This window comes from Macaca mulatta, chromosome 1 (genome assembly GCF_049350105.2).
Source record: "Macaca mulatta isolate MMU2019108-1 chromosome 1, T2T-MMU8v2.0, whole genome shotgun sequence".
Taxonomy (NCBI): Eukaryota; Metazoa; Chordata; class Mammalia; order Primates; family Cercopithecidae; genus Macaca; species Macaca mulatta.
The window spans coordinates 155,281,585-155,306,077 of record NC_133406.1 but is presented as its reverse complement, the minus strand read 5'-3'; the positions used below and the strand labels follow the sequence as shown (position 1 = coordinate 155,306,077).

Sequence of the window (24,493 nt, the reverse complement as noted above, 5' to 3'; positions counted from 1 at the left end):
TCCAAACTCTCTGGCTTCTCATTGTCAGCCTCTTCTCCGCCTGCTTTGCTCCATATGGCCCTTAAATGTTGGTGTTTCCCAACATATTGTACTATCTTTCGGTGATGCTTCTAACATTTTAAAGGGCGTTACAAAGTTGCAACTCAGCCCATCCCTTTCCACCGCATTAACTATGCTATGATTCCCAAATCTGAGTGTTCAACCCCAATCTTTCCACCCAAATTCTAGACCCGACCACCATGTGGATCTTAAATTTTCCATATGGTATCTTTCTGGGGCCTCAACCAACCACTTACTGGAACCGTAACCTGTCTTTTCATATAATTTTTCTCTGCATTTTTGTTCCTTCTTTTGGTAAATCGTGTAACCATATGACTAGTATTCAGGGAAACTAGAACTCTTTGACTCCTTCTGGTGAACTAAATAGGAATGATACCCCAATGAAGTTATCAGTGTAAAAATTTAGATTTCACTTAAGGATGCCTGCCCGTTTAGATACTCACACGTACACATAACTTGCCATTCCTCCCTGGAAGTAGGCTCCAGGGCAGAGTTATATAACTATCTTGTTCACTCCCTCTTTCCTGTGGTACAATGTCTATGAGCTCCTTGAGGGGAGAAGCTGGACCGTGCTTTGCTCATTTTTAGATTTCTAGTACGCAGCGCAGTGCTTGTCACAGAGCAGGTGGTTAATAAATATTTTTTGATTATAATAATTTATGATGGTGTGGGTCTAGATAAGTGTTTCTCAAGTTTTCTCATCCAGGTTCCTATGTTGGCAGAGGAAAATGATGGTCTCAAAGTGCAAAGTTTGGGAGTCCCCAAAACCATCCTCACTCCTGACACCAATTTCAGGTTTTGCAAACTTCAGACTACCCTCAGGTTTGGTAATTTACTAGAAGGACTCACAGAACTCACTGCAAGCCATTATACTCATGGTTACAGTTTATTACAGCAAAAGAACACGGGGGCGGGGGGAACCAAACAGCCAAGGGAAGAGGCATATAGTGCAGAGTTCCACATTCAAAGCTTCCAGTTGTCCTCTCCTAGTGGAATTGTGAACAGTATGCACTTCTCCTGGCAGAGACACGTGATGGTATGCATGGAATACTGCCATCCAGAGAAACTCACCGGAGCTTTGTTGTCCAGAGTTTTTATTGGGGCTTGGCCATATAGACACAGTTAATTGCCCAAGAGTGACCTGGGTCTCCAGTTCCTCCAGAAACTGAGCTGATACTTGTGGCCCAAAGTCCCATGGGCATATGTATTTTTTTTTAATACAAGATCTTGAAAATGTATGGAAATTTTGCATGGTTGTGTTTAATAAAGCTTTCTTTTAATAGACAAAAATATTTAGAATTACTTATTACTGAGTAAAACTGACACTCTGAGTGACTTTTAAAACGGACTCACTGTTGAATGCCTCGGAGACTGAGGTACTCAGTTTGAGCAACATGAGTCCTTGTTATCAAACCATCGGTGGTCTCTGTGAGACTTGGTCCAAAGACCACTTCTTACTTGACCTTTCAACAAGATACTTGCCTTCTTGAAATGCTTTTCTCTTGCCTTTCACTAGATCATACACTTTAGTTCTCTTCCTATTTCACAGGGCCCTTTTCAGTTTTCTCTGTTGTCTTCTCTGTATCACCTCTAGATGCAGAAGCATCTCAGGCTCACTTCTGAGCCTTCCTCTTTTTTGTCTACCCTCCATTTCAAGGCAAACTCACCAAGTTCCAAGGTTTTAAATACTAGTTTATGCTAATAACTCCCACATTTACATAACTGGTCCAAAAGTCTTCCTGAACACCAAACTCCTATATGCAGTTTCCTACTTCAATGTCTCATAAGCTCCTTAAACTTAGCATTTTTGTAGCAGATTATCTACAAAGATAGCTGCCAACAATTCCTCTTGTCTCATGTTTCCTAATGATTTGAGTCAGGTTATGAATCTTTGGCAAGAATATTATGAAAGTGGTATTATGGTCTTCTCACTGCCTTCTACCAGAAGGCACATGATTTCAGTTTGTCCTGGCACTGATGACTTTACCTTTGATTTGTTTAAGGTTGTATCTCCCAGGCTTCTCCACTGTAGTTACTTTTTTCCTCCTTTGTATTTTTGTAGTGAGGTATTTAGAGACTTTGTCAACATCACATTCTCCTCCAAATTATTTGTCTATTTATTCATTTTGCTTGAGACAGAGTGTCACTCCATCACTCAGCTGGAGTGCAGTATCACAATCTCAGCTCACTGCAACCTCCACCTCCCAGGTTCAAATGATTCTTGTGCCTCAGCCTCTTGAGTAGCTGAGATTAAGGCACCTGCCACCACGCCTGGCTAATTTTTGTATTTTTAGTAGAGACAGGGTTTCCCCATGTTGGCCAAGCTGGTCTCGAACTCCTGGGCTCAAGTGATCTGCCCACCTCAGCCTCCCAAAGCATTGGGATTACATGCATGAGCCACTATGCCCAGTCTGTTCATTTATTTATATTAGCATTAACTAATGGTTTCTTATCAAATGAGTTATAATCCATTATTATTTATTTTGATGTTGAAATTCTCTCTGATTTGGCCAGTGGGAGCCCCTTCAAGCAGGCTTCTGCATTCTTTGGACATGTCCTCCCCAAGATTCTTTGATCACTTGGTCTGCTTCCTGAAACAAGATGTTTCAGGCTCATCTTATACTTTGCATTGAAATTAGCCATTTCCAAGGAACTTTGATTCCTTTTAATGGAGAATGGTATTTAGAAGCCAAGGTCTGGATGCTAGGTGAGCTCATTGCTAATAAGATGTTAATGTTTCCAGGTTCTCTCACTAATTCATTCCTACCTCAGGGCTTCTGACCTCAATGTTACTTCTGCCTGGAACTCTTCCCTTTAGAACTTCCCATGGCTGGCTCCTTTTTATGAGTTAGGTCTCTGCTCAAAGCCTCACCTGCTCTGAGAAGCCTTCTACAATATTATTATCAAGTATCTTCCAAGTTACTTTTTAACTCATGCCTTATTTTGTCTCCATGGTAACTAGAATTATCTTCATTTTCTTTATTTTTGGACTCTCCCACATGTGTTGTGTAAGAACACAGGCTTAAGAGTCAAACAGCCCTGGATTTTAATCCTAAAGAGCTGTGTGATTTTAAATCATTGACTTTATCTTGAGTATCTCATCTGTAAAAAAAAAAAAAAAAAAAAAAAAAAAAAGACAATAAAACCTTCCTTGCAGGTTGTTATTAGGATTAAAAAACAAGAAACAAGATCACACATGTGGAAACACTAAACTCATTATTTGGCATCTAGTAAGGCTGTGGATTCCAAACTTTGTTGCCTGCTGAAAATCACCCGGAAATCTGATGCCTGGCTTCCACAACCAAACATTGTGATTTATTGGGTATGGCTGGAGACTGGGATCTTTAAGTGCTCCTCAGTTGATTCTAAAATGGACAACAAAATTTGGGAGCCATTGCAATAAAGAACTATTTCTGGTAATTAAATAGTATGGTAAATTCAGTATGAAGATTTTAGCTGCAGCACTCAAGTTTTTTGCATATTATCTGTCCTTAAATTCAGTTCTCCTTTCAGAAAGCCCTCATAAGATTACATTTAAAAACTGTAGATGAGTTTGCTTCTTGGTTTGCTTTTTCTCCAAAGGCAACAGTGGATATATTTATCCAGTGATACAATATAATACTAGAGTGTGAAACTTCCACCTCCTTTTTACATTGCTTAGGTAAAAAGATGGTAGCTGTTAAGACTTGACTTCTACCTCATACCATACACAAAAATTACTTTGAAATGGATTATAGCGCTAAATGAGGAACTAAAACAACTTCCAAAAGAAAGCATAGAATATTATCAGGATGTTGAGATGGCAAAAATTTCTTAAACAAGAAACAAAAATCACTAGCCATGAGAAAAAAATGTGATAAATTGGATTTAAAATAAAAAACTATCTATGAAAACAAATAAACAAAAAACTGCCATTATCTTGGCCTGCCCGTATTTTACCAGTGTTTGACATTGCACACAATGAGTGATATGCTGACTAAAGACAAATCACCTCTTCAAAAGTGAACTCTCCCTCCCCTGAAAGTAGTGAATTATCTCAATTGATTGTTCAGTCACAGGCTGCTCTACTCTTTCTCCCCCTCTCACCAGTGAACTTGGCAAGTTTTTAAAAGTAAACAAACAAAGTGAACTCATCATGAAAAGACCTGGAAGAATTCTGATGCACATTGATAAGACAAAGAAGCCAGTCTGAAAAAAGCTACATACTTTGATTCCAACTGTATAACATTCTGGGAAAGATGAAACTACAGAGACAATAAAAAGATCAGTGGTTGCCAGGGTTGGGAGTGAGACGAGAGGGAGGAAGGTATGAATATGCAGAGCACATGAGCTTATGAAGGCAGTGAAATTATTCTGCATAATGGCAGATACATGATATTACACATTTGTCAAAACCCACAGGACTGTATAACACAAAGAGTGAACCCTAATATGAACAATGGACTTTGGGTTAACAATAGTATCAAGATTCACTCATCAGGCTGGGCGTGGTGGCACACACCTGTAATCCTAGCAGTTTGGGAGGCTGAGGCGGGTGGATCACCTGAGGTCAGGAGTTCAAGACCAGCCTGGCCAACATGGTGAAACCCTGTCTCCACTAAAAATACAAAAATTAGCCAGGCGTGGGAGCACACGCCTATAATCCCAGCTACTTTGGAGGCTAAGGCAGGAGAATCCCTTGAACCTGGGAAGTGGAGGTTGCAGTGAGCTGACATTGCACCACTGCACTCCAGCCTGGGTGACAGCCAGACTCCATCTCAAAAAAAAAAAAAAAAAAAAAGATTGGTGGCTCATGCCTGTAATCCCAGCACTTTGGGAGGCCGAGGTGGATGGATCATGACATCAGGAGATCGAGACCATCCTGGCTAACACAGTGAAACCCTGTCTCCACTAAAAATACAAAAAATTAGCCGGGCGTGGTGGCGGGTGCCTGTAGTCCTAGCTACTTGGGAGGCTGAGGCAGGAGAATGGCATGAACCTGGGAGATGGAGCTTGCAGTGAGCCGAGATCACGCCACTGCACTCCAGCCTGGGTGACAGAGTGAGACTCCGTCTCCAAAACAAACAAACAAACAAACAAAAAGACTGACTCATCAATTATAACAAATGTGCCACATCAGTGCAAGATAATATGGGAAACTGACGGAGAAAGGGGTATTTGGAAACACTCTGTATTTTCTGCTTTTTTATAAACCTACAACTGCTCCAAAAATAAAGTATTAATAATATATACATATACATAACATTTTTGTATTATGATAAATATGGTATCCCTGAAAAGTAACTTTTTCACTGCTGCATTAATGAACTTAGTTAACAAATTGCATCCCGTCAGTTATCCTAAATTACACACTTTTGGCAATGGCTAGTTTTCAGGGCTAAAAGGAAAAAAAGAAGATTTTGTAGAAGTCAAAAACCCACAAACCTAGCTTTATGCCAACCTTAATCTTATTGTCTATGTAGTTAGAAAACAGTCTGAAAGAAAACTCAGTGTTAAAACTAATCTATATATAGGTGTTATTGTATATCTAAATTATAATCTTTGATACAATTTTTAAAAAGGTGTCCAGGAATTGAATTTTAAAGTCTGCTTCTGCTTTTTAAATCACCTTCCTTAAATGTAACCTATTTTCTTTCTAACACCACTATTTTTGCTATGCATTGGAGGTGAAACATTTCTCTATAATCCTTAGAAAATGCTTACACTAAAAAAACCCAATCTTTAAAAAATTTTAAAGATAATATGCCAATCTTCTTCATGATGGATAAATTCATCAGTCTATCCAGAAATAGAACTCGATCTCACAATCTTAAGTAATGTTTTCTATAAATATTGGCACATATTAAAAAAACTTTTAGATACTTCCTATTGAAAATTTGTAACTCCAAAATAGCACTACTTTAAAAAAATTTTATTGTTAATAGGAAAATTTCAATTTCTACATTTTTGCAATTAATAATGGAAATATATAGGAGACAGATGCCAGGAAACAGATAAATTGTAATTTAAATAAAAACAGTGAGAACATAAGATTTATAAATGTGTAAAATTAGTCAAATTTTGTTATATAACAAAAAGACAAATCTGGCTAATGGCCCACTTATAGCATTAAAAACAGAATTGTCACACACACCAAAAATAATTTATTCTAGTTATTTCAACTGTACATTGGTCCTCATTAAAAGAGAATGAAAAGTACAGAGAAAATATTTTTTTAAAAATCTCATCAGGCTAGGCGAGGTGGCTCAAGTCTGTAATCCCAGGACTTTGGGAGGCCAAGCTGGGTAGATTTCTTGAGCCCAGGAGTTCAAGACCAGCCTGGACAACATGGCAAAACCCCATCTCTATAAAAAAACACAAAAACTAGTAAGGCATGGTGGCACGCACTTGTAGTCCCAGCTATATTACTTGAGAGGCTGAGGAGGGAGGATCACGTGAGCATGGGAGGCAGAAGTTGAAGTGAGCCCAGGTTGAGCCACTGCACTCCAGCCTGGGCGATAGGGCAAGACTCTGTCTCAAAAAAAAAAAAAAAAAAAAGAGAGAGAAAAATACCTCATCAAATTACATCTAATAACTGAGGTTTAGGCCAAGATATTTGTCTTTAAGAATGAAAATGATTAAACCAAGAATGTGAAAATCCTAACAAAGTAGTATAATTAGTAATGTTAATTAGAAATGAATGTTGGCAAACTGAGATCTGAGGTGGCTCATACTCCATCAAGTGTTCCTCCGGTCTCAAAAAAAAGGCTGTTTAAGTGCCTATAAGACAATGGAGTGGAAAAGAGATTTTTTATTTTTATTTTTCTATATTGGCAGTTTTCCCATCAGTGATTGGTTTTATTACTGAACAGGAACAGCTTAATGCTGAAAATTTGCTGCTGAATGACTGGCAAAGACTATTAGACTGAAAATTTCAAGCACAAATGCACTGAGGAAAAAATGTTCTTCCCAGTAAGAGTCTATTCTCAAATAGAGATATATTCCCTATTAAAATCAGTCTTAAAATAGAAAATATTTTAAAAAATAGTGAAAGACCTTAAAAAGGAAAAAAAGAAATTACTAAAAAGTACATGATCAACATGATTTACAATTAGCTATCTTAAAAGCATGCTTTTTTAATTCTAAAAATCCTATTTACAAAGTATGCTTACATCGCATTTTAAAAGACATGTATCAAATGTAAACAAATCATTACAGCCATTTTATAAAAAGATTCATATTTTTTAAAACATTTTTTGTCATCATTAAAAATTAAAAGGCAATAAAGTGTCATTGTCGTGAAACAGTACGTGATCTTAAGGGAAGAAACATCTCACTAGAGTTTCCACAAGTTCCTTCTTCTTCTAACTGCAGGTCTGGCGGCAAAGGAGGAGCCCCTGGGTCCCCAGGTCTGGGAAGTGTAGTTGAAGAGAAGATGGTATTTTCAGTTCTGCCTACTTCTAGAACAGGCAAATTCAGCGAAGAATTAGTGGAAAAAAAGGGCGTCGTGCTGGATTCTCCTTCTGGATGGTACATGACAGTGGATGCCCTCAGTTTTTCAGAGAAATTACTCTCATTTGAATTTGATCTGGAGAGGTTGTTCGTGGCTCCATCTGGAAAAGGTTCACAGCTGCTACATTTTAGTCCTACAATAAAATTATTCATATGTAAATGAAAAAGTAACTAAAAAAAATGGAGTCACTGTCCATCTTGTGACTTGTTAAAGATTACAAGCTAGTTACCCCACAATCAAAATTTAAATAGCAATTTATAATTTCTGTCATAATCTATTTCAAATCTAATTTGCTTTTCTCAACAACTATGAAGTATACTATTATTTGCATTTTCTAGATAAGAAAATAGTCTCATGGAAGTTAAACGACATGTTATAATTCTTATTTAAGGTACAGTGTACATATAAACTTAACCATCTAAAATTTTTTATAAAATAAGAAATAGCTTTCACAATAAATATTCTTTAGTATTCTGGTACAAAAAATATTAGCCAATAAAAACAAAATGTAAACAGGGCAGATGCTAAAATTCTATCTGTTGATCAATGGCAATGGCTAGTTCTTGAATAATAGGATATTAGAACTAAAAGGAATTTCAGAGGTCACCTAGGATAGTCTCTTATTATTAAAAATGAGAAAAAAGGGCGGAGCATGGTGGCTCACAGTTGTAATCCCAGCACTTTGGGAGGCCGAGGTGGGCGGAACATGAGGTCAGGAGTTCGAGATCAGCCTGGCCAACACGGCGAAACCCCGTCTCTACTAAAAATACAAAAATTAGCCAGGCGTGTTGGCAGGTGCCTGTAATCCCAGCTACTCTGGAGGCTGAAACAGGAGAATCGCTTGAACCTGGGAGGTGGAGGTTGCAGTGAGCCTAGATCGTGCCATTGCACTCCAGCCTGGGCAACAAGAGCAAGACGGTCTTTAAAAAAAAAATAGAAAAAAAAAAGGCACAGGACAGTCAAGTCATGTCCAACATTCCAGGACTACTTTGTGGGAAATTGAGAACTACAATTCAATAGATAATGTCCTGTTTCTCAACCTCATAGTTTACTCAAATGACAGTGGTTGTTCCCAACAGCTATGGTATGAATGTATCTGCCAAAATTTCACATGTTGGAAACTTGGTTGCCACTGCAGCAGTGTTAGGAGCTGAGGCCTTTGGGAGGCAACAGGGTCATGAGGGCTCTGCCCTGGACTAATGCCATTATCATGGGAATGGGTTACTTATTTTGGGAGTTCGACTCCTTTTTCTTCCCTTTCACACTCTTGCCCTCCCTCACTCTTCCATCTTCTGCCCTTCCACCATGGATGACCCTTGCCAGATGCTGGCACCATGGACTTGGACTTAACCAGCCTCCAGAACTGTAAAAAATGAATACATTTCTTTTCTTTATGAGTTACCCAGTCTCAGGTATTGCTACAGCAGAAAACAACTTAGATACCATCAAAGAATTTTATCACATCCAAGGGGTGTAGTTAACCATTATCCACAGGATTGAAAGAATAAACACAAATACAATTTACCCTTCTGTTAGGCTTAGCAAATATTCAACCTACAGGCACAGAAACCCTGAGTTGACAATTTTTAGGTAAAACCTGCATAGTCTATAAAGGACACTTACATGTCACTTCTTCCACTAGTTTTTCAACCTTACAGTCAGCATGTCTATTCCATGCTATAGAAACTACTTTCTTAGATATGGCTCAAAAGGGAAAACTTGTAATGTGTCCCAGCAAGGGGACACTTACAGACTATGAGTTCCTTAAGGGCAGAACCCTAAATTATTCTTTTCTGTATCCCTAATGCCTAGAACAGCTGTAGAACGTCACATGCACATTTATGTGTTCTGGAGAGAGAGAGAGAGACAGCAAGGAACAGAGAAAGGAGGGGGTTGGGGATTTAAATTGTGTAGGCAATTCCACACAATATTCCAATCAATGAGTGTATATTCTGGAGTGAGAGTCAAATGGGACAGGTGAATTTGCTATTCTCTTAATGTTTCCATGCTTTCACATCCTGCCAGACTAGTTTCAAGTCACGAATATTTTATGCAACGTGATTCCTATAAACAAGTGCCAATTATTTCATCTTGTGATCGATCAACTGGTGATCACAAGAAAAACTAGCAGAGTTGGACTTTTAAAATACTTTGCCTAAATACTGTTCTTTATGTGCGATGTACAGTATTTTCAGAGGTTACTCTTGAATAATTTTATATTCTGCTGACTTTAGAAACAAATCCTTATGTATACAGGGATTTCATAATAGTTACGTTTTCCATAAATGGTATTAAACGAATAGAAATGCAGTATATTGACAGATATTCCACTTTTTCAATGTAGTAAGGTCATATAAGGTAAAATAAATGCAAATTGAATATAATTTTGAAGTTTAAACTCTTTGAAAGCCAAATGATCATTTCTGTTTTTTTTTGTTTTGCTTTTTTGAGACAGGGTCTTGCTCTGTTGCCCAGACTGGAGTGTAGTAGCACAATCATGGCTCACTATAGCCTCAATGTCCCAGACTCAAGTGATCCTCCCACCTCAGCCTCCTGAGTAGCTGGAAACACAGGTATGCACCACCATGCCTGGCAAATTTTTTTTATTTTTTGTAGAGACAAGGTCTCGCTATGTTGCCCAGGCTGGTCTCAAACTCCTGACCTCAAGCAATCCTCCCGCCTTGGCCTCCTAAAATGTAGGCACCTGGCCTGCTCTGCATTTTTAAAAAGCATTGTTACATTTAAATTAACTCTTAGATAAGTAAGATATCTTACCTTTCAGATGTTCTAGTTTTATATTTCTAAGTTTCAGCACTTCATCTGTAATCTTCTGTATCAGGAAGTTCTGTGTTTTTTCTCGCCGAATAGATTCAACAAGGGTGTCTAGACCTTTTGGGTTTTCCTGTAAGTAGTCTAACAATTTTCCAGCCCTTTTTCTACTTGATGTTCGACAAGAAATTTCTTCAGTGTCTTCTCTACTGAGTATTTTTTTTGCACGTAAATGATCAAAATGTCTCTCAGCTATGATTTTCTCACACAAGTATACACGTAAATTTTCTAAGGCCTAAAAGACATAAAATATGGTTCAATGTTATTTTATAACATCTAAGAAAATCACATAGGTGACTATTAGTTGGCAATCTTAACTGGTGTGAGATAATGTTCTAAAGTCAGGCGGCTCAGGCCTTCTAAAATGCATGCTAATTAAGATGAAGGTCCAAGTAGACACAAGTAAGTCCTAGACATTCCTCACTGCTTTGATCTCACCTTCAAACCTAAAAACCAAGACCAGGCTGTTGTGAGGAGGGACCGGCTGAATCTAGAGGGCCTGGGTCCTTGGAAACAGGGAGGTCTGTTGAGGGCCATCTTCGGGAGTAAAGATGAGGGCAACGACTACTATACATTTTAGCTATCAGTTAGCAACGAGTCCAGAATTAGTCAGGACCAATAACTTAGTGAGAGGTCTCACAGTCTGTAACTTTCTCATGTTTGTTATTAATTACTCCATTTCCTTAGAGTAAAACTATTAAAAACAAAAAACAAAACCCTAAACTGAAAGAGCCCATATGTATCTGTCTTTGGAGTCCGCTGGAAAGACTACACTCTTAACTCAGTGAACCGGCCTTGGTGGAAGGGAGATGGAAAGATGTGTGGGGAATAGTGAGTGTTGGAAAAATGAAAGAAATAAAGAAAAAGGACACCACAAAAAAGCAAACCTAGACTTGAGAAGTGCCTGAGAGCTTAATTAGCAGAAAACCCATGTTGATCTCAATAAATGGCATTAATAACTTGATATCGGTGACTGTATTTGAGCTCCTTGATTGACTAGATATACGATCTTGGGCAGGTAATTAACTCCTCTGTGCTTGTTTCCTCCGCTGACTGTTATATGAGGAATAAAGATAGGCAAAGTGCTTAGAAAAGTGCTTGGTACACAGTAAGTGATCAATATATGTTAGTAATGATGACAAAGGTAATGGAAGGCCAAGTACCCTAGTACATGATGTCAGGAAAGTAGGCTAGGTGAAGGGTTCCTGTGGTTCTTGGTCTACTGAAGTTCAACATTTACTTGTTTGTTCACATGACAAACATTTTACATATCTTAATTCCTAATATGCCGAGTGTTGAGCACTGAGTATACAAAGATGAACATGATTTGAATCCTACATGCAAAGGGCTCATGGTCTAGGTGGGAAAACGATAAATATCACAGGCAATAATTATAAAACAACGAGATAGGGCCCAGAAAAAAAAGATTGTAGGTCAAATACTGGAAAAGCACAGAGTAAGCAAATAACTATGTCCAGGACCTGGTCCTTATCATATCTGGCATGGATTATTAACAATAGAAACCTAGCTGCACTTACTACCTCCTTCCCCCTCCTCAACATTTCTCCTTCAAGAGAAAATGGAAATCTGGAGTATTCTATGAATTTTACTAAATTTGTTTTAAGGATCTCACTCTGTCACCTAGGCTGGAGAGCAGTGGCTTGATCATAGCTCACTGCAGCCTGGAATCCCTAGACTCAAGTGATCCCCATCTCAGCCTCTTGAGTAGCTAGGACTAAAAGTGTGAGCTACCATGCCCAGCTAATTTTTATTTTTATTTTTTTGTAGAGGAGGGATCTTTGCTACATTACCTAGGCTGGTCTTGAACTCCTGGCCTTAAGTGATCCTCCCACCTTATCCTCCTGAGTTGTTGGGATTACACGGGTGGGCCACTGTGCCCAGCAAATTCTAATATTGAAATTTTGTTAATTTAAAAACAATTTTAAAAACAATGTTCTGCCCTGTCTTAAAGGATAAAGTTCCTTTACGTGGCAGAATAGTAGAGAAGTTAAGAGCATGGCTCTAAAGTTGGACCAACCTCAGTTCAAATCTTGAATCTAGTACTCACCCTTGTGAGAGCTGGCCCAAGTTACTTCACCACTCCAAGCTTCAGGTATGTTATTGATAAAATAAGAATTAAAAACTTAACTCACAGGACATCAAGGAGGACTAAATGCAAATACTATATATGAAGGTCACGCATAGTCTCTGTACACAGTAAGTAATAATAACTAATTAGTGAAGACAAGGTTCATTGATAATATGGCTCCTGCCTACCTCTCCAACTTAATCTATCATTACCTTTGTCTTGAAAATTTATGCTCTACCTAAAACTATCCGTCTCTCTACATTTCCTTAGGTATTTTTTGTCTTCTTTTCTTTTATCAGACCCTAAAGCCCCTATTCATCCTTTAAGATTTAGGTCAGTGGTCATCTTCTTTGGAAAGGTTTACCTAACTTCCCAGAATGAGTTAGGCACCCCCTCCTCTGTCCTTGTAGCACCTTGTGTATACATTTCACCTTTCTATACACCAGGACTCCACTTATTTCACCTTATCTCAAAATTCATTTCCAGATACTTCTATCCTGCCCCAGTATTATTCTTGAAGTCACCAATGACCCCCTTATTGACAAATCTTTTCCATCTGCATTTTATTTTTCAGCTGCATAAACACAGTTGACTACTCCCTCCCTGAAACAATAAAATTGTTACATGAATACCACACTCTCCTGGTTTTCTTCCCATCTCTGTGGACACAAGTTTTCAATCACTTTCTCTTCTTCTTTTTTGTTACCCTACTTTCAAGCTAACAATTCACTTTTTTAAACTCTTTTCTTTAAAGGTTTTTAAATCATTTTTCTCTTCTAGCTCTCAGCTTTCTAGGTAAAATCATTCCATCCCACACTTACATTTCTAGCTCAGATCTCTCTTCTGATCTTTAACTTTGCAGATGTAATTGCTGATAGGACATTTCCATGTACTAATCTAATTATATCCTCTTCCTCAACTCCCACGTTCAATCCATCACCAGGTCCTATCCTTTCTAGTTCAGAAATTGCATCTGGAATTCTCCTGCTCCATCCATCTCCACTACCTTCACCCTGATCCAAATCATCATCATCTTTCATCTCTATAGATTCCAAAAGCCTGCTCACTGGCTTCCCTGTTCTTATTCTTGTTCTCCTCAGTCCATGAAACAGGCAGAGGGATCTTTAAACAACATAATTCTTCAACATGTCTCTACATTACTTGGCGGGGGGGGGGGGGGGACGCCAAATACTTTATTTACTAAAAGGCTCTTCATGAAAATGGCTCTAGCCCACCTTCCTAACTTCACTTCAGATTACCCTCTGCCTTCCTCCGATTTCCCCAAGTCACCAAGGTCTTGTATGTCTTAGGTACTTGACAAATTCTATTCTGCCTAGAATGCTCTTCCCTCAGTTCTGTCAAATCTTTCAGGAATCAGTTTAAATGTAACCTCTCCTGACCATCCCATCTCAAGTCGATTTCCCCTACTATTGTCTTAGCACTGTTTGATTCCTTCATAGTAATTGCCATAATAAAAACAAATATATTTATTTGTTTTAAACTCTAACATCTCTGTTTGAAGCAGACAGCTACGAGGTATGTTTTAGCCAACACTGTATATTCCGTACTTACCAGAGCACCAAGCGGTTAATGTTTCAGATGAATGTAAAACTCACTGCACTTATTTTGTGATTTAAAACGATTCCCCTCAAGAAACTGAGCTCTTTTCAAGTTAGGATTGTGTCTTCATTTTTAATTTTTGAACTGTTAGAACCAACCACAGTATCAGCTTCACAGTAGCATGTAATCCATATTTATTAAACTGAACTAAATCCAACCAACACAATGAGACAAATAACTAGATAGAAGGGGGAGACACTAAAGAAGTGGGAGGTCCCAAGGCGAAGGGTGGTAGCACACCATTCATCAGGAAAGGCAATGCAGCAGCAATAGCAAGCAACTTTGGGAAAAGGATAATAAAAAACTCAATTTTTTGACAAGGTGAGCAATCTGTAGGATGTAAAAGTAGATTTCCGGTAGACATTTGGAAATAAGGACCTAGAGTGGAGAGAGAGAGAAGTCCAAATATGTGGATAATTTTAAAACTAAGATCAGAAAACATTTTGAAAATATCATGAAAAAAATCTCAAAGAAAAAAGCATGCACGTAGTTTTTTTTTATAGACCTTTTGAAACCCATCCACGGTTTCCTCAAGGTTACGCATTTCTAATATAGGCGTAAAATGAAATCCTGAAGACAGATAACATCAATGAACTGACAGAGAAAAACAAAGACCTGGAAGCCCCTCTTCACATCTGTACTTATATACAGATCTTATTTCCTTCCACTTGTAATTTCTCAGTTCCTGTTTTATTAGCTGTAAAATGGGAATGGCAATTATCTTCTTTAGAGGTTGTTGTGAAGGTTAAGTGGGAACATTGTAAACTGTGTGACACAGCATCTGGAACATAGGAGGACTAGCTCTTGGAAGTTCAAGGTTCTACTGGCACTCACCATGAATAAGACAACATTTATTCTACAGTAGTTATTTATGTTCCATTCTTATCTCTACTATAATGTAAAGTAGGAAACTGATCTTCATTTTTCTGTATCCTTCCAGACCCAAGGCCAGTGCTTTCCATATAGTAAGTGCTCCATAAATCTCTGTTGAATAAGGAAACTAAGCACAACTCCCAGTCACATGCAGTTTCCTTCTGCTGGTGAGTCACACCAATTGTGAGTACAGTGTAATAAAGCTTACAGGGAAGAGGAAGGGATTTGAAGTGGATGAACATTTAAAAAGTTGCCATCCTGCCCAGTTCACCAAAATGACTTTGTGAAAGTACTGCAGTGTTCAGTAAGAACACGTTTCATGTTGAGTTTCTGTTTTTAATTTGAATTCACATAAAGTATTTTAGTGATACTCATACAGGTCTCATCTGGTAAAACAAGTAAACTCAAAGGAAAAAGAATGTCCTATCTCAACAAAGCCATTCGTTACAAATAAATATGAAGGTTTATGTAGTTCTGCACCATCCGAGAAGAGCATAATTTAGCTACTGAGTATTTTCGACGTTTACCTGTACATTAATTCTCAGCTACGTGTATTCACTCCCCCAACCCCAATTTAAATATGTGGGCGTCTGCTTACTAGGGGAATTCCAGGTTGTGCTTTCAGCTGTTGAGCTTCCTCAAGCCCCCTATGCAAAAGAGCTTCACATTTTTGGTCCACTGCTTGGGATCCTTCACCTGGTACAGCCTTCGCTCCAGGCTGAGAGAGCAGCCTAGGCAGCCTGACTCAAGGATGAATCTGAGCCACCGGTCCATGACGAAGCAGCTCCAAGAACACAGTGTGGGGAAAAGCAGGAGGGGATGGGTGAGGAGTGGGCAAGAATCAAAACTCCACTGGGCAACAAAGCCCAAGCTCTGCGTTTAGCGACGTAAAACCTGGATTGACAGGTCACTGGAGGACCACTGCCACCAAGGTCCCTCGGATACAGGGCTCGCCACAGTCTTCCTGTGCTAGGACTTTCCGCTCCTCGGACCTGGAGGATCCTCTTTGTCCTCGGACTCCAGGCTTCCGCTTCCCTCGCCCGCTGGGCTGCAGCCCGCACCCGCCCACCCTGGGTACAGTTGCGTTACTCACGTCCTTCTTCACTTCAGTGAGGTCCTCCTCGGTGAGGGACGGCGCGGTGGGCTCCATGGTGGAGGCGGGAGATGGCGCTTCTTCCGGGTCCGGGAGCTCGAGCTGCGCCGCCCCGCCCTGGCTGGGGGCTTCGGTCTCCCGGTAATGGGGGAAAAGAGGAGGCAGAGCGGGTCGGGAGAAAGACGGCAGCCCCTTCGGGAACAGAGGGACTCGGGGGGTCAAAACGTAGCGCTTCCGGCCCCGCCCCTGGGGTCGACGGCGCCGCAAACCTACGCGTCGCGACGCGGAGCTCGGAGGAGTGTTCCCTCCCTCTCTTAGAGCCTCAGGCGCAGGACCGCCCCGCAGCGCGTCCCTTGGCAGAGCCCGCCCTGTCTCTGCGGCAGCCTATTGGCGCCAGCCCGCGGGCCGATCCTGTTCCCGCCCCCGATCGGAGCCTTTCGGGTGGCTCCACCCACAATGGGCGTTTCCTCAAGCCACGCCTGCGCAGGTCGTCGGTAAGTGGCCCAGGTTAGCTTCCTCGTAAGGCATCGTTTCAGTGGGTGGGGTCCGTGAGTGCCCAGGCAGCTGGCACTTTCAGCCTTTGCTGCCTGCTCACTTCGGGGGAGTCTGGTCTGAGCTCGTCAGTACCTTCGGGTTCCTCCCCTTTTCCCAGACCCTGCCCTACAATGTCCTATTGCTATGTTTGCCGGTTACTGTTTCGGTCACACACGAACGCACTCATATACACATACACGTGCATACACACAAACAGCCTAACTACTAAAGAAATTTTTGAAAGAAAAAAAGAAAGCACCTACAATCCCACCACTTTAACACCTAGTTTAATGTTTGCATACTTTTTGGTCACTGTTCATTGTAAACGTAATTTTTCCTCATTAGTTAATCTGTGTAATGGAGATAGATATGCTTACATTTTAGGGCTGCTGGGATCATATATAAAGTTCTTAAAGGTAGTTAGCACACAGTATGCACTCAACTGATTATTTATTTATTTATGGAGACAGGATCTCACTCTGTTGCCCAGCCTGGAGTGTAGTGGTGCGATCTCGGCTCACTGCAGCCTCCGCTTCCACGGCTCAAGCGATCCTTCCACCTCAGCCACCAAGTAGCAGGGACTCCAGGCGTGCACCACCAACCAGCCCAGGTAATTTTTTTGTATTTTTTATAGAGATGGAGTTTCGCCATGTTGCCCAGGCTGGTCTCAAACTCCTGGGCTTAAGCCATCCACCCGCCTTGGCTTCCCAAAGTGCAGGGACTATAGGCATAAGCCACCCGGCTCATCCTACTCAAACATTTATTGAGTCCTCACTAATATGTTCTAGGCAACTTATACTATGAGTCCTCCATTTTATAGGGGGAGACTGATGAAGACACGACTATCCCCAGACCATATTCTAACTACTATGGTGCTGTGTAAAAAGCAACCTGAGAAGTGTGGATGACAAGCTACAGGTAGGGCCCTGGGCCCAAGATGGTCGCTTGGACAACATGCTAAATAAACTATAAATAAACTCGATGGTATTTGAAGCCACAAGAGTAGATAAAAATGACAGGAGGACCAAGGACAAACTTGGGAAAGCCAATGTTTAAGGAAAGGGAAAGCAAACACACACACACACACACACACACACACACACACACACACACACAATGTAACCAGAGCCACAAAAACTGGAATCTCAGCACAGGGATTCTGATGTTTACATTATGTCCTGTTTCCATGTTGACACATTATACAAGGACAGTATTTTTTCTGATTGCTTAATTGTTCATCATCTTCCATCTGATTTGCTTAACCATTCATCCTTTCATTTAACAAATGTTTTTTGAATGTCCACTATGTGCCAGACACTGTTCTAGGTGCTAGGAAAACAGCTGTGAACAAAACCAATAAAAATCCCTTTCCTCATGGAATTTATATTCTAGCGTATGTGTGTTTGGGGCAGAAGAGGTAGGCACTTGAAAAATTTTATCTAAGTTTATTTATTTATTTATTTGGAGACAGAATCTCACTCTGTCACACAGGCTGGAGTGCAGTGGCACGATCTCGGCTCACTGCAACCTCTGCCTCCCAGGTTCAAGTGATTCTCCTGCCTCAGCCTCCCGAGTAGCTGGGATTACAGGCATGTGCCACCACGCCCGGCTATATCTAAGTTATTTTAAAAAATTAATTAATTTATTTTTTTGAGACGGAGCCTCACTCTGTTGCCCAGGCTGGAGTGCAATGGCACCATCTCGGCTTACTGCAACCTCTGCCTCCCGGGTTCAAGCAATTCTCCTGCTTCAGCCTCTTGAGTAGCTGGGACTACAGGCGCATGCCACCACATCCGGCTAATTGTTGTACTTTTAGTAGAGATGAGGTTTCATCACGTTGGCCAAGTTTGTTTTAAACTCCTGACCTCAGGTGATCTGCCCACCTCAGCCTCCCAAAGTGCTGGGATTACAGGCGTGATCCCCCATGCTTGCCTATATGTAAGTTATTTAATTTATTAGAAGATGATAAATGCTAAGAGGAAAAAATAAAACAGGGAAGCAGGATGAGACTGTATGGATTGGTTAAAATTTAAACTAGAGTGGTCATGACCTCACTGCTCACTTTGGGAGAGTCTGCTCTCGGCTTGTCAATACCAAGATAAGGGATTTCATTTATGCTTAAAGGAAGTGAGGGAGTAAGCTGTGTGGATATAAGGAGAGAGCATTATGAGTACAGCCGGCAACCAACAAAAATGCTCAGTGTAACTGGAAGGAGATGAACTCCTTGTGTGCTGAGTCATGAGTGTGCTGAGTCAGACGGGAAGCCACTGGAAGGTTCTGAGCAGAGTGACATGATCTGATTTGTGATTTGAAAGGAAGCACTTTTACTTTTGTGCTAAGGGGAAAGAAGATGGAAGAGGGAAAACCATTTAGGGAGTTACTGCTTTATCCAGGCCCCAGAGGTTGTGGTTCAGACCAGGGTGGAGCAGTGAGGGTGGTGGGAGCATTTTGAAATGAAGCAAGGAAGCAGTTTGATTTCATTTTGAAAGGATCACCCTGGCTGCTAAGTGGAGAGTAGATGGCAGGGGCAAGGGCAGAACCAGAGACTGGGTGGAGGCTACCACAATGTCAGGTTCATAACTGCACCAAATGTCATGCTTGGGGTCAGGTTCCAGCCCATGCTGAGGTCTAAGGGGAGTGGGTGGATGAGCAGAAAGAACACTCAGGGGACTATAGGCAGGTGAAAGATGATTTTACTCAGCAGCAGCTCTCGTCAACAGCTTTCTTACACTAGCTCTCCACACTGTCCACCTTGTCTCAGCTGCTTAGTCTGGCGGCTCCCCTACACAGCTGCGTGGCTGACTCTCCCTTGCCTTCAGGGTCAGCAGCTTAACTCTTTCTCCCTCTGGGCACAAGCAAGCCGAGCTGTGTCCTGGCTCCCCACTGTCAGTCTCCAAGATGGACAGCTCTGGCTCTCTCTCTCTGGGTGCCAGCACGTCTGCACAGTGTCAATGGGCAATTATACCTTTTACAGACAATAGTGGCTTAGAGCCAAGGGATGGCCTTCCCATGTAATGACTGCATAGCTCTGATAACAAGTGGAGTTATACGCCTGCGCTGTAAACTCGCTGAGTCCCTGTGGATGTTTACCTTGGCCTGTCCTTGACCAAACCACAGCCATGTTCCTTACACACAGCCATCCAGGCACAGCTTAGGGTGGCGTGACCGGGGTTGGGGCAGTGGTGAGCACTCCCCACTGACACCTTAAATTGTTCCCAAGTGTTCATTGTTACTAAAAAATTGTCATAGAATTTACATATTTTCATCAGTTTTCCTTTCAAATTATCATTGCCTTTGCATAAGTTCCCAGAACCAGGAGTACAAAGCCCAAGGAAATGAATATTTTCTGGCTTTTCGTATATATTTTTGCAGGTGCTCTCCAAAAGGGTTGTATTGGTCTATCTGTGTGTGGGAATGAACTGTTTTTACCACAGTCAGATCAGTTCTGCTGATGAAGGAGAGGATTCACTCATCAAAGCAAGTGAATTGAATGCTGCCAGTTTAATGCACTCATTTTGAGGTTGCTACTGCACTGTTGTTCTTTTTTAAAGGAAACATTTTAAGCTCACCAAACTATAAAGAATATTACAAACACCCTATGCTCACTGCCAAGATTGAACAGATATTGATATATTGCCACATTTGCTTGTTATGGCTTTTGATTATCAAATGTTAGTGGCAGACATCTTTGATTCATGAACATTCTTCCATGCCCTTACTATACATCTGAGTCTTTCTCTTTCCTTGACCATCATTTCATTTCTGACACCTCCAACCCTTTTCTATTCTCAGTATTCATTCCCTTATTTATTTAGTCAACTAAAAAGTTAAGTGTCTGCTCTGTGTAAGAATTGGTAGTTACAGAATGAGGATCAGGGATTGGGTGGGACTGAATGAGGATTACAGGAGTTTTTTATAGCTGAAAGAGTAATATTTTGCTTTTCAGACTATGTGTCAATGTTCCCAAGATGGATTGCCTAGCTTAAAAAGCCACATCTGAATACCACGTGCTTAATCACAGAGCTCGTTTGTGGCAGGCTTTGCAACTCCCCATCCTTCTTGCTTTCTAATGCATCACAATTCTTTCATTAGTAAACTAATTTTCCTCTTTCTGCTAAATCACAGGGTCTGTCTAACAATGAAGTTTGGGCATAGTTTCAAGAAAACAGCCCTGCCCATCCACTACCTTGCAATAATCCTACTTCTTCCTCATCCCTTAACACAGCCTCCATACCACCTCAACTTCTAGGTACTCCATCTGCCTGCTACTGTGAAATAGAAGGCACCTGAAAAATGTGCTATGAGGGATACGGTTTAGGTGCTACAAGCATAAGGCTGCATAACATCGTGGTACGGATGAGATATCATTAAGAATGAGGATGTCTGATCCCTGACAGACAGTGTATTAGTTTCCTAGGGCCATCATACCAAATTACCAAAAACAAGGTGGCTTAACAGATATTTATTCCCTCACAGTTCTGGAGGCTGGAAGTCCAAAATTGGCAGTGCCATGCTCTCTCTGAAGCCACGAGGGAGGATTCTTTCCTTGCCTCTTCCTCACTTCTGGTGGCTTCTGGAAATCCTTGGCATTCCTCAGCTTGTGGTGGCATCACTCCCACCCCAGCCTCCATCTTCACATGACCTTCCTCTCTGTGTCTCCTCCTGTGTTTCTGTGTCCACGTTTCCTTCTTTTTAAAACGCCAGTCACTGGATTTAGGGCCCACCCTAATTCAGTATGACCTTACCTTAACTTGATTACATCTGTAAAGACACATTTTTTTTATTCTTTTGAGACGGTCTTTCTCTGTCACCCAGACTGGAGTACAATGGCACAGTCATGGCTCATGGCAGCCTCAAATTTCTGGGCTCAAGCAGTCCTCCTCCTTAGCCTCCCAAGTAGCTGAGAATACAGACATGTGCCACCATGCTCAGCTATTTTTTTTTAATTTTTACTTTTGTAGAGACAGTGTCTTGTTATGTTGGCCAGGCTGGTTTCCAATTCCTGGGCTCAAATGATCCTCCTGCCTCAGCCTCCCAAATTGCTGGGATTATAGGCATAAGCCACCATGCCAGCCAAAGACTATTTTGAAATAAGTTCACATTCCAGGTTCCAGTAGATGTGAATTTTGGGGAGATGCTATTCAAGTCAGTACAGCTGAATTCTACATTTGCCGATTATTAGCTGTAGGATCTTGGATCAATTAGTAAGTATGCAATAAAGATAGTGATAATAAGAATTCAGAGGTAGGGAAGAGGAAACCATTCTGACTGATAAAACAACATTGAAAGAGGAGTTCACCCAGTATTTAAGCTGGGTGGGAGGATTTTAACACGTGGAGCTTTAACTGCTTGTTGATTATTTATTCCATACTTCCTGTCAGATGTCAGATGCTGTATTGAGCAACAAATTCTATTCCAGGTGGTTGTGGAATTGTAAATTATGGATTATCCATTTTCTGTAAATGGTTGGAAGAAAAAAGTGGCCAATTCCGAGACAGACACTCTTAGGTTTTAATGGCAAGATACTATGTGGTGAAATTCAGATGTCTAGCACAGGGACTTTGTGAAGACTCCTGGGGGTCCTGTCTCTAGGAATGGCTCTCGGCTTAGGAAGGAAAGACCAGGAAAGTGTAGGGTGGTGGGCGTGGACCTGAGAAAATGCTCTGACAATATTTGCTAGTGCACCCCAACACTAGGACATTGCTGGGGCTGATGAGGGAACCAGAGATAAGTGATCATTCCCTTTGCCTTCCCCCTAGAAGACTAGTTTGAAGAGTGCAGGCAGGCACCTGCTATGAATCCTGAATGTTTGGAGGTTGTATACCAATATACCAGCAGGGGGATATTGGAGGAGGGGCTAGATCTCCCAGTCTTACAACTCCCTGGGAAGAAATAATCACTAGCAGTTTATTTCACATTCACTCTGAGCCAAGCGCTTTACATCTGTGGTGGGAATTTAATGCCTATAACAGTCCTTACAGGTAGGCTTTATTATCCTCACTTTAGAGATGAGAAATCTGAAGCTTAGAAACAAGATTTGCCCAAGTTCCTTCTCCCACCAAGTAGCAGAACTGGGATTCCAGTTCAGCCTTGATAATAAGGCCAGTGTTCTTAATTATTAGCTGTAGACTGAGCTAAGTGCTTCAGGACATAATGATTCAGAAGAAGCTAGGATGCTTGAGCATTCTCTGAATCATTATATCCTGAGCCTCACAAATGGGTGTATCTGCTCCAGCTTAGGATTCATGAAGGGCAATGTGCAACAATGAGAGTAGCTGAAGACCGGCAATGTTAACTAATGCAAGTCTCAGAAAGAGGAAGATGATATTTGCAAACTCCAGGTGGGGTTTGATGGCAAGCATAATTCCAGAAAATAACTTTTTTTTTTTTTTTTTTTGAGACAGGGTCTTGCTCTGTTGCCCAGGCTGGAGTGCAGTGTTGCAATCTTAGTGATGGCATGGGTGGCCCATCTGGAGTGACTGCTGTCATGACACTGGTTGCAGTGGCTGGGGTGGGGAGGGGCGTGGCCAGGGCTGCGAGCTCGACAGAGCTGAGAGGAGCCGGGAACTGTGGAAGCCCTGCCCACTTCTGAGCTGGCAGGGTGGGAGCCTTTTGCTCCCCCAGTGCAGCTTCAGCTGCCCAGGCACAGCTCCAAACCTGGACATCCCTGTGCTCTTGGGGGCCAGAATCAGGCAGGTCCCCTGCCCTCCCAGGCACAGCTGCAGGCATCCAGCCACGGCTGTGGACCCAGGCATCTCTTGGGGGATGACTTCTGACCCTGCCCCTGCAGGCTCAGAAGTGCCTGCTCCTGCTGCCTGGCTTCTCCCCAACTCCCGGTGCCCACTCTGATTTTAGAGCAAAGTTGAGGCCAAGCCCAGGCCCTGTTGCAACCCAGCTGGGTGTACGCATGCTCAGAGCAGCACTGAGATGCCAGCCCCCTGCCGCCTTGCCTCCCCTCCAGGCTTTGGGCACTGATGAGCATAGGAGGGAGACTGAGGGAGCACTGAGGGTGGCTCAGCGTGGGCCTGCAGGCACCCCTCAACACAAATAGCTTGGGCAGTGGCAGGAGGCAAACAGGCTCCTGGGCAGAAAGGGGCAGGTCCCTGGTGAAGCCTCACCTTCAAGCCAGGGATGGCCTAAAGCCTGGTGGTGGGGCTGATGGGCCAGAATGGGAACTTAGGGTGCTGTTTTCAGGCCCGCCCATGGCCACCCATGAACCAATCAGCATGTACTTCCTCCCCTCTGAAGCCCATAAAAATCCCTAGATTCAGCCAGACTCCGATGACCAGATGACCTACCTTTGGAGAGGAGCTATGTGCTCCAGGATTTCCTCTCTGCTGAGAGCTGGGCATAAGTTGGGACTACCAGCTGCAGAGAGGAGCTGCCCACTCTAGGGTCTCCTCTGCTGAGAGCTGAACACTGTTGGGACAATCTGCCTGTGGAGAGGAGCTACCCACTGTGGTTTCCTCTAAGCTGTTCTGTCACTCAGTAAAGCTCCTCTTTGACTTGCTCACCCTCCACCTGTCTGTGTACCTCATTCTTCCTAGACACAGGACAAGAACTTGGGACATGCTGAATGCCTAGGCTAAAAAAGCTGTAACACAAATGGGTCTGAAATACGCCCCTTGCTCACCATGTTGTGGGCAACAAGAAGGAGAGAAGAGCTGCAGCCCTTCTGGGAGCCCAGACCTAGGAGCTCCCCAAGCCAGGGCTGTGACACCCTCTATGGGACTCTGTGGTTCCTGGCATCTCCAGGCTTCCGGGTGCCACTGCATTCCTCAGTGCCAGCCATGGAAGCTGCCTGCAGTACACCTGGTCCCATCACAGCCTCACAGGGAGCTGGCACCTGTGCTGGTGCTTGGAGCTGCCTGCCCCACCGCAGCCAGTGTGCCTGGCTGTGCTC

The 24,493-nt window shown here is 42.0% G+C and overlaps 2 protein-coding genes across 2 annotated transcripts; one reads left to right on the top strand and one right to left on the bottom strand.

The window, feature by feature from the left end:
* Window positions 1-7,173: 7,173 nt before the first annotated feature.
* Window positions 7,174-16,357, bottom strand: BCL10 (BCL10 immune signaling adaptor). The gene is given in 3 exon segments (NM_001261215.1): window positions 7,174-7,685; window positions 10,328-10,616; window positions 16,057-16,357. Coding segments are annotated over 3 exon segments (702 nt in total). The 5' UTR covers window positions 16,114-16,357; the 3' UTR covers window positions 7,174-7,329.
* LOC144332743 (uncharacterized) lies at window positions 15,684-23,171 on the top strand. Its single transcript, XM_077953410.1, has 2 exons — window positions 15,684-16,550; window positions 17,061-23,171. Exons 1-2 carry the CDS (start codon window positions 16,128-16,130, stop codon window positions 17,163-17,165), a joined length of 528 nt encoding a protein of 175 aa, XP_077809536.1. The 5' UTR covers window positions 15,684-16,127; the 3' UTR covers window positions 17,166-23,171.
* Window positions 23,172-24,493: the final 1,322 nt, after the last annotated feature.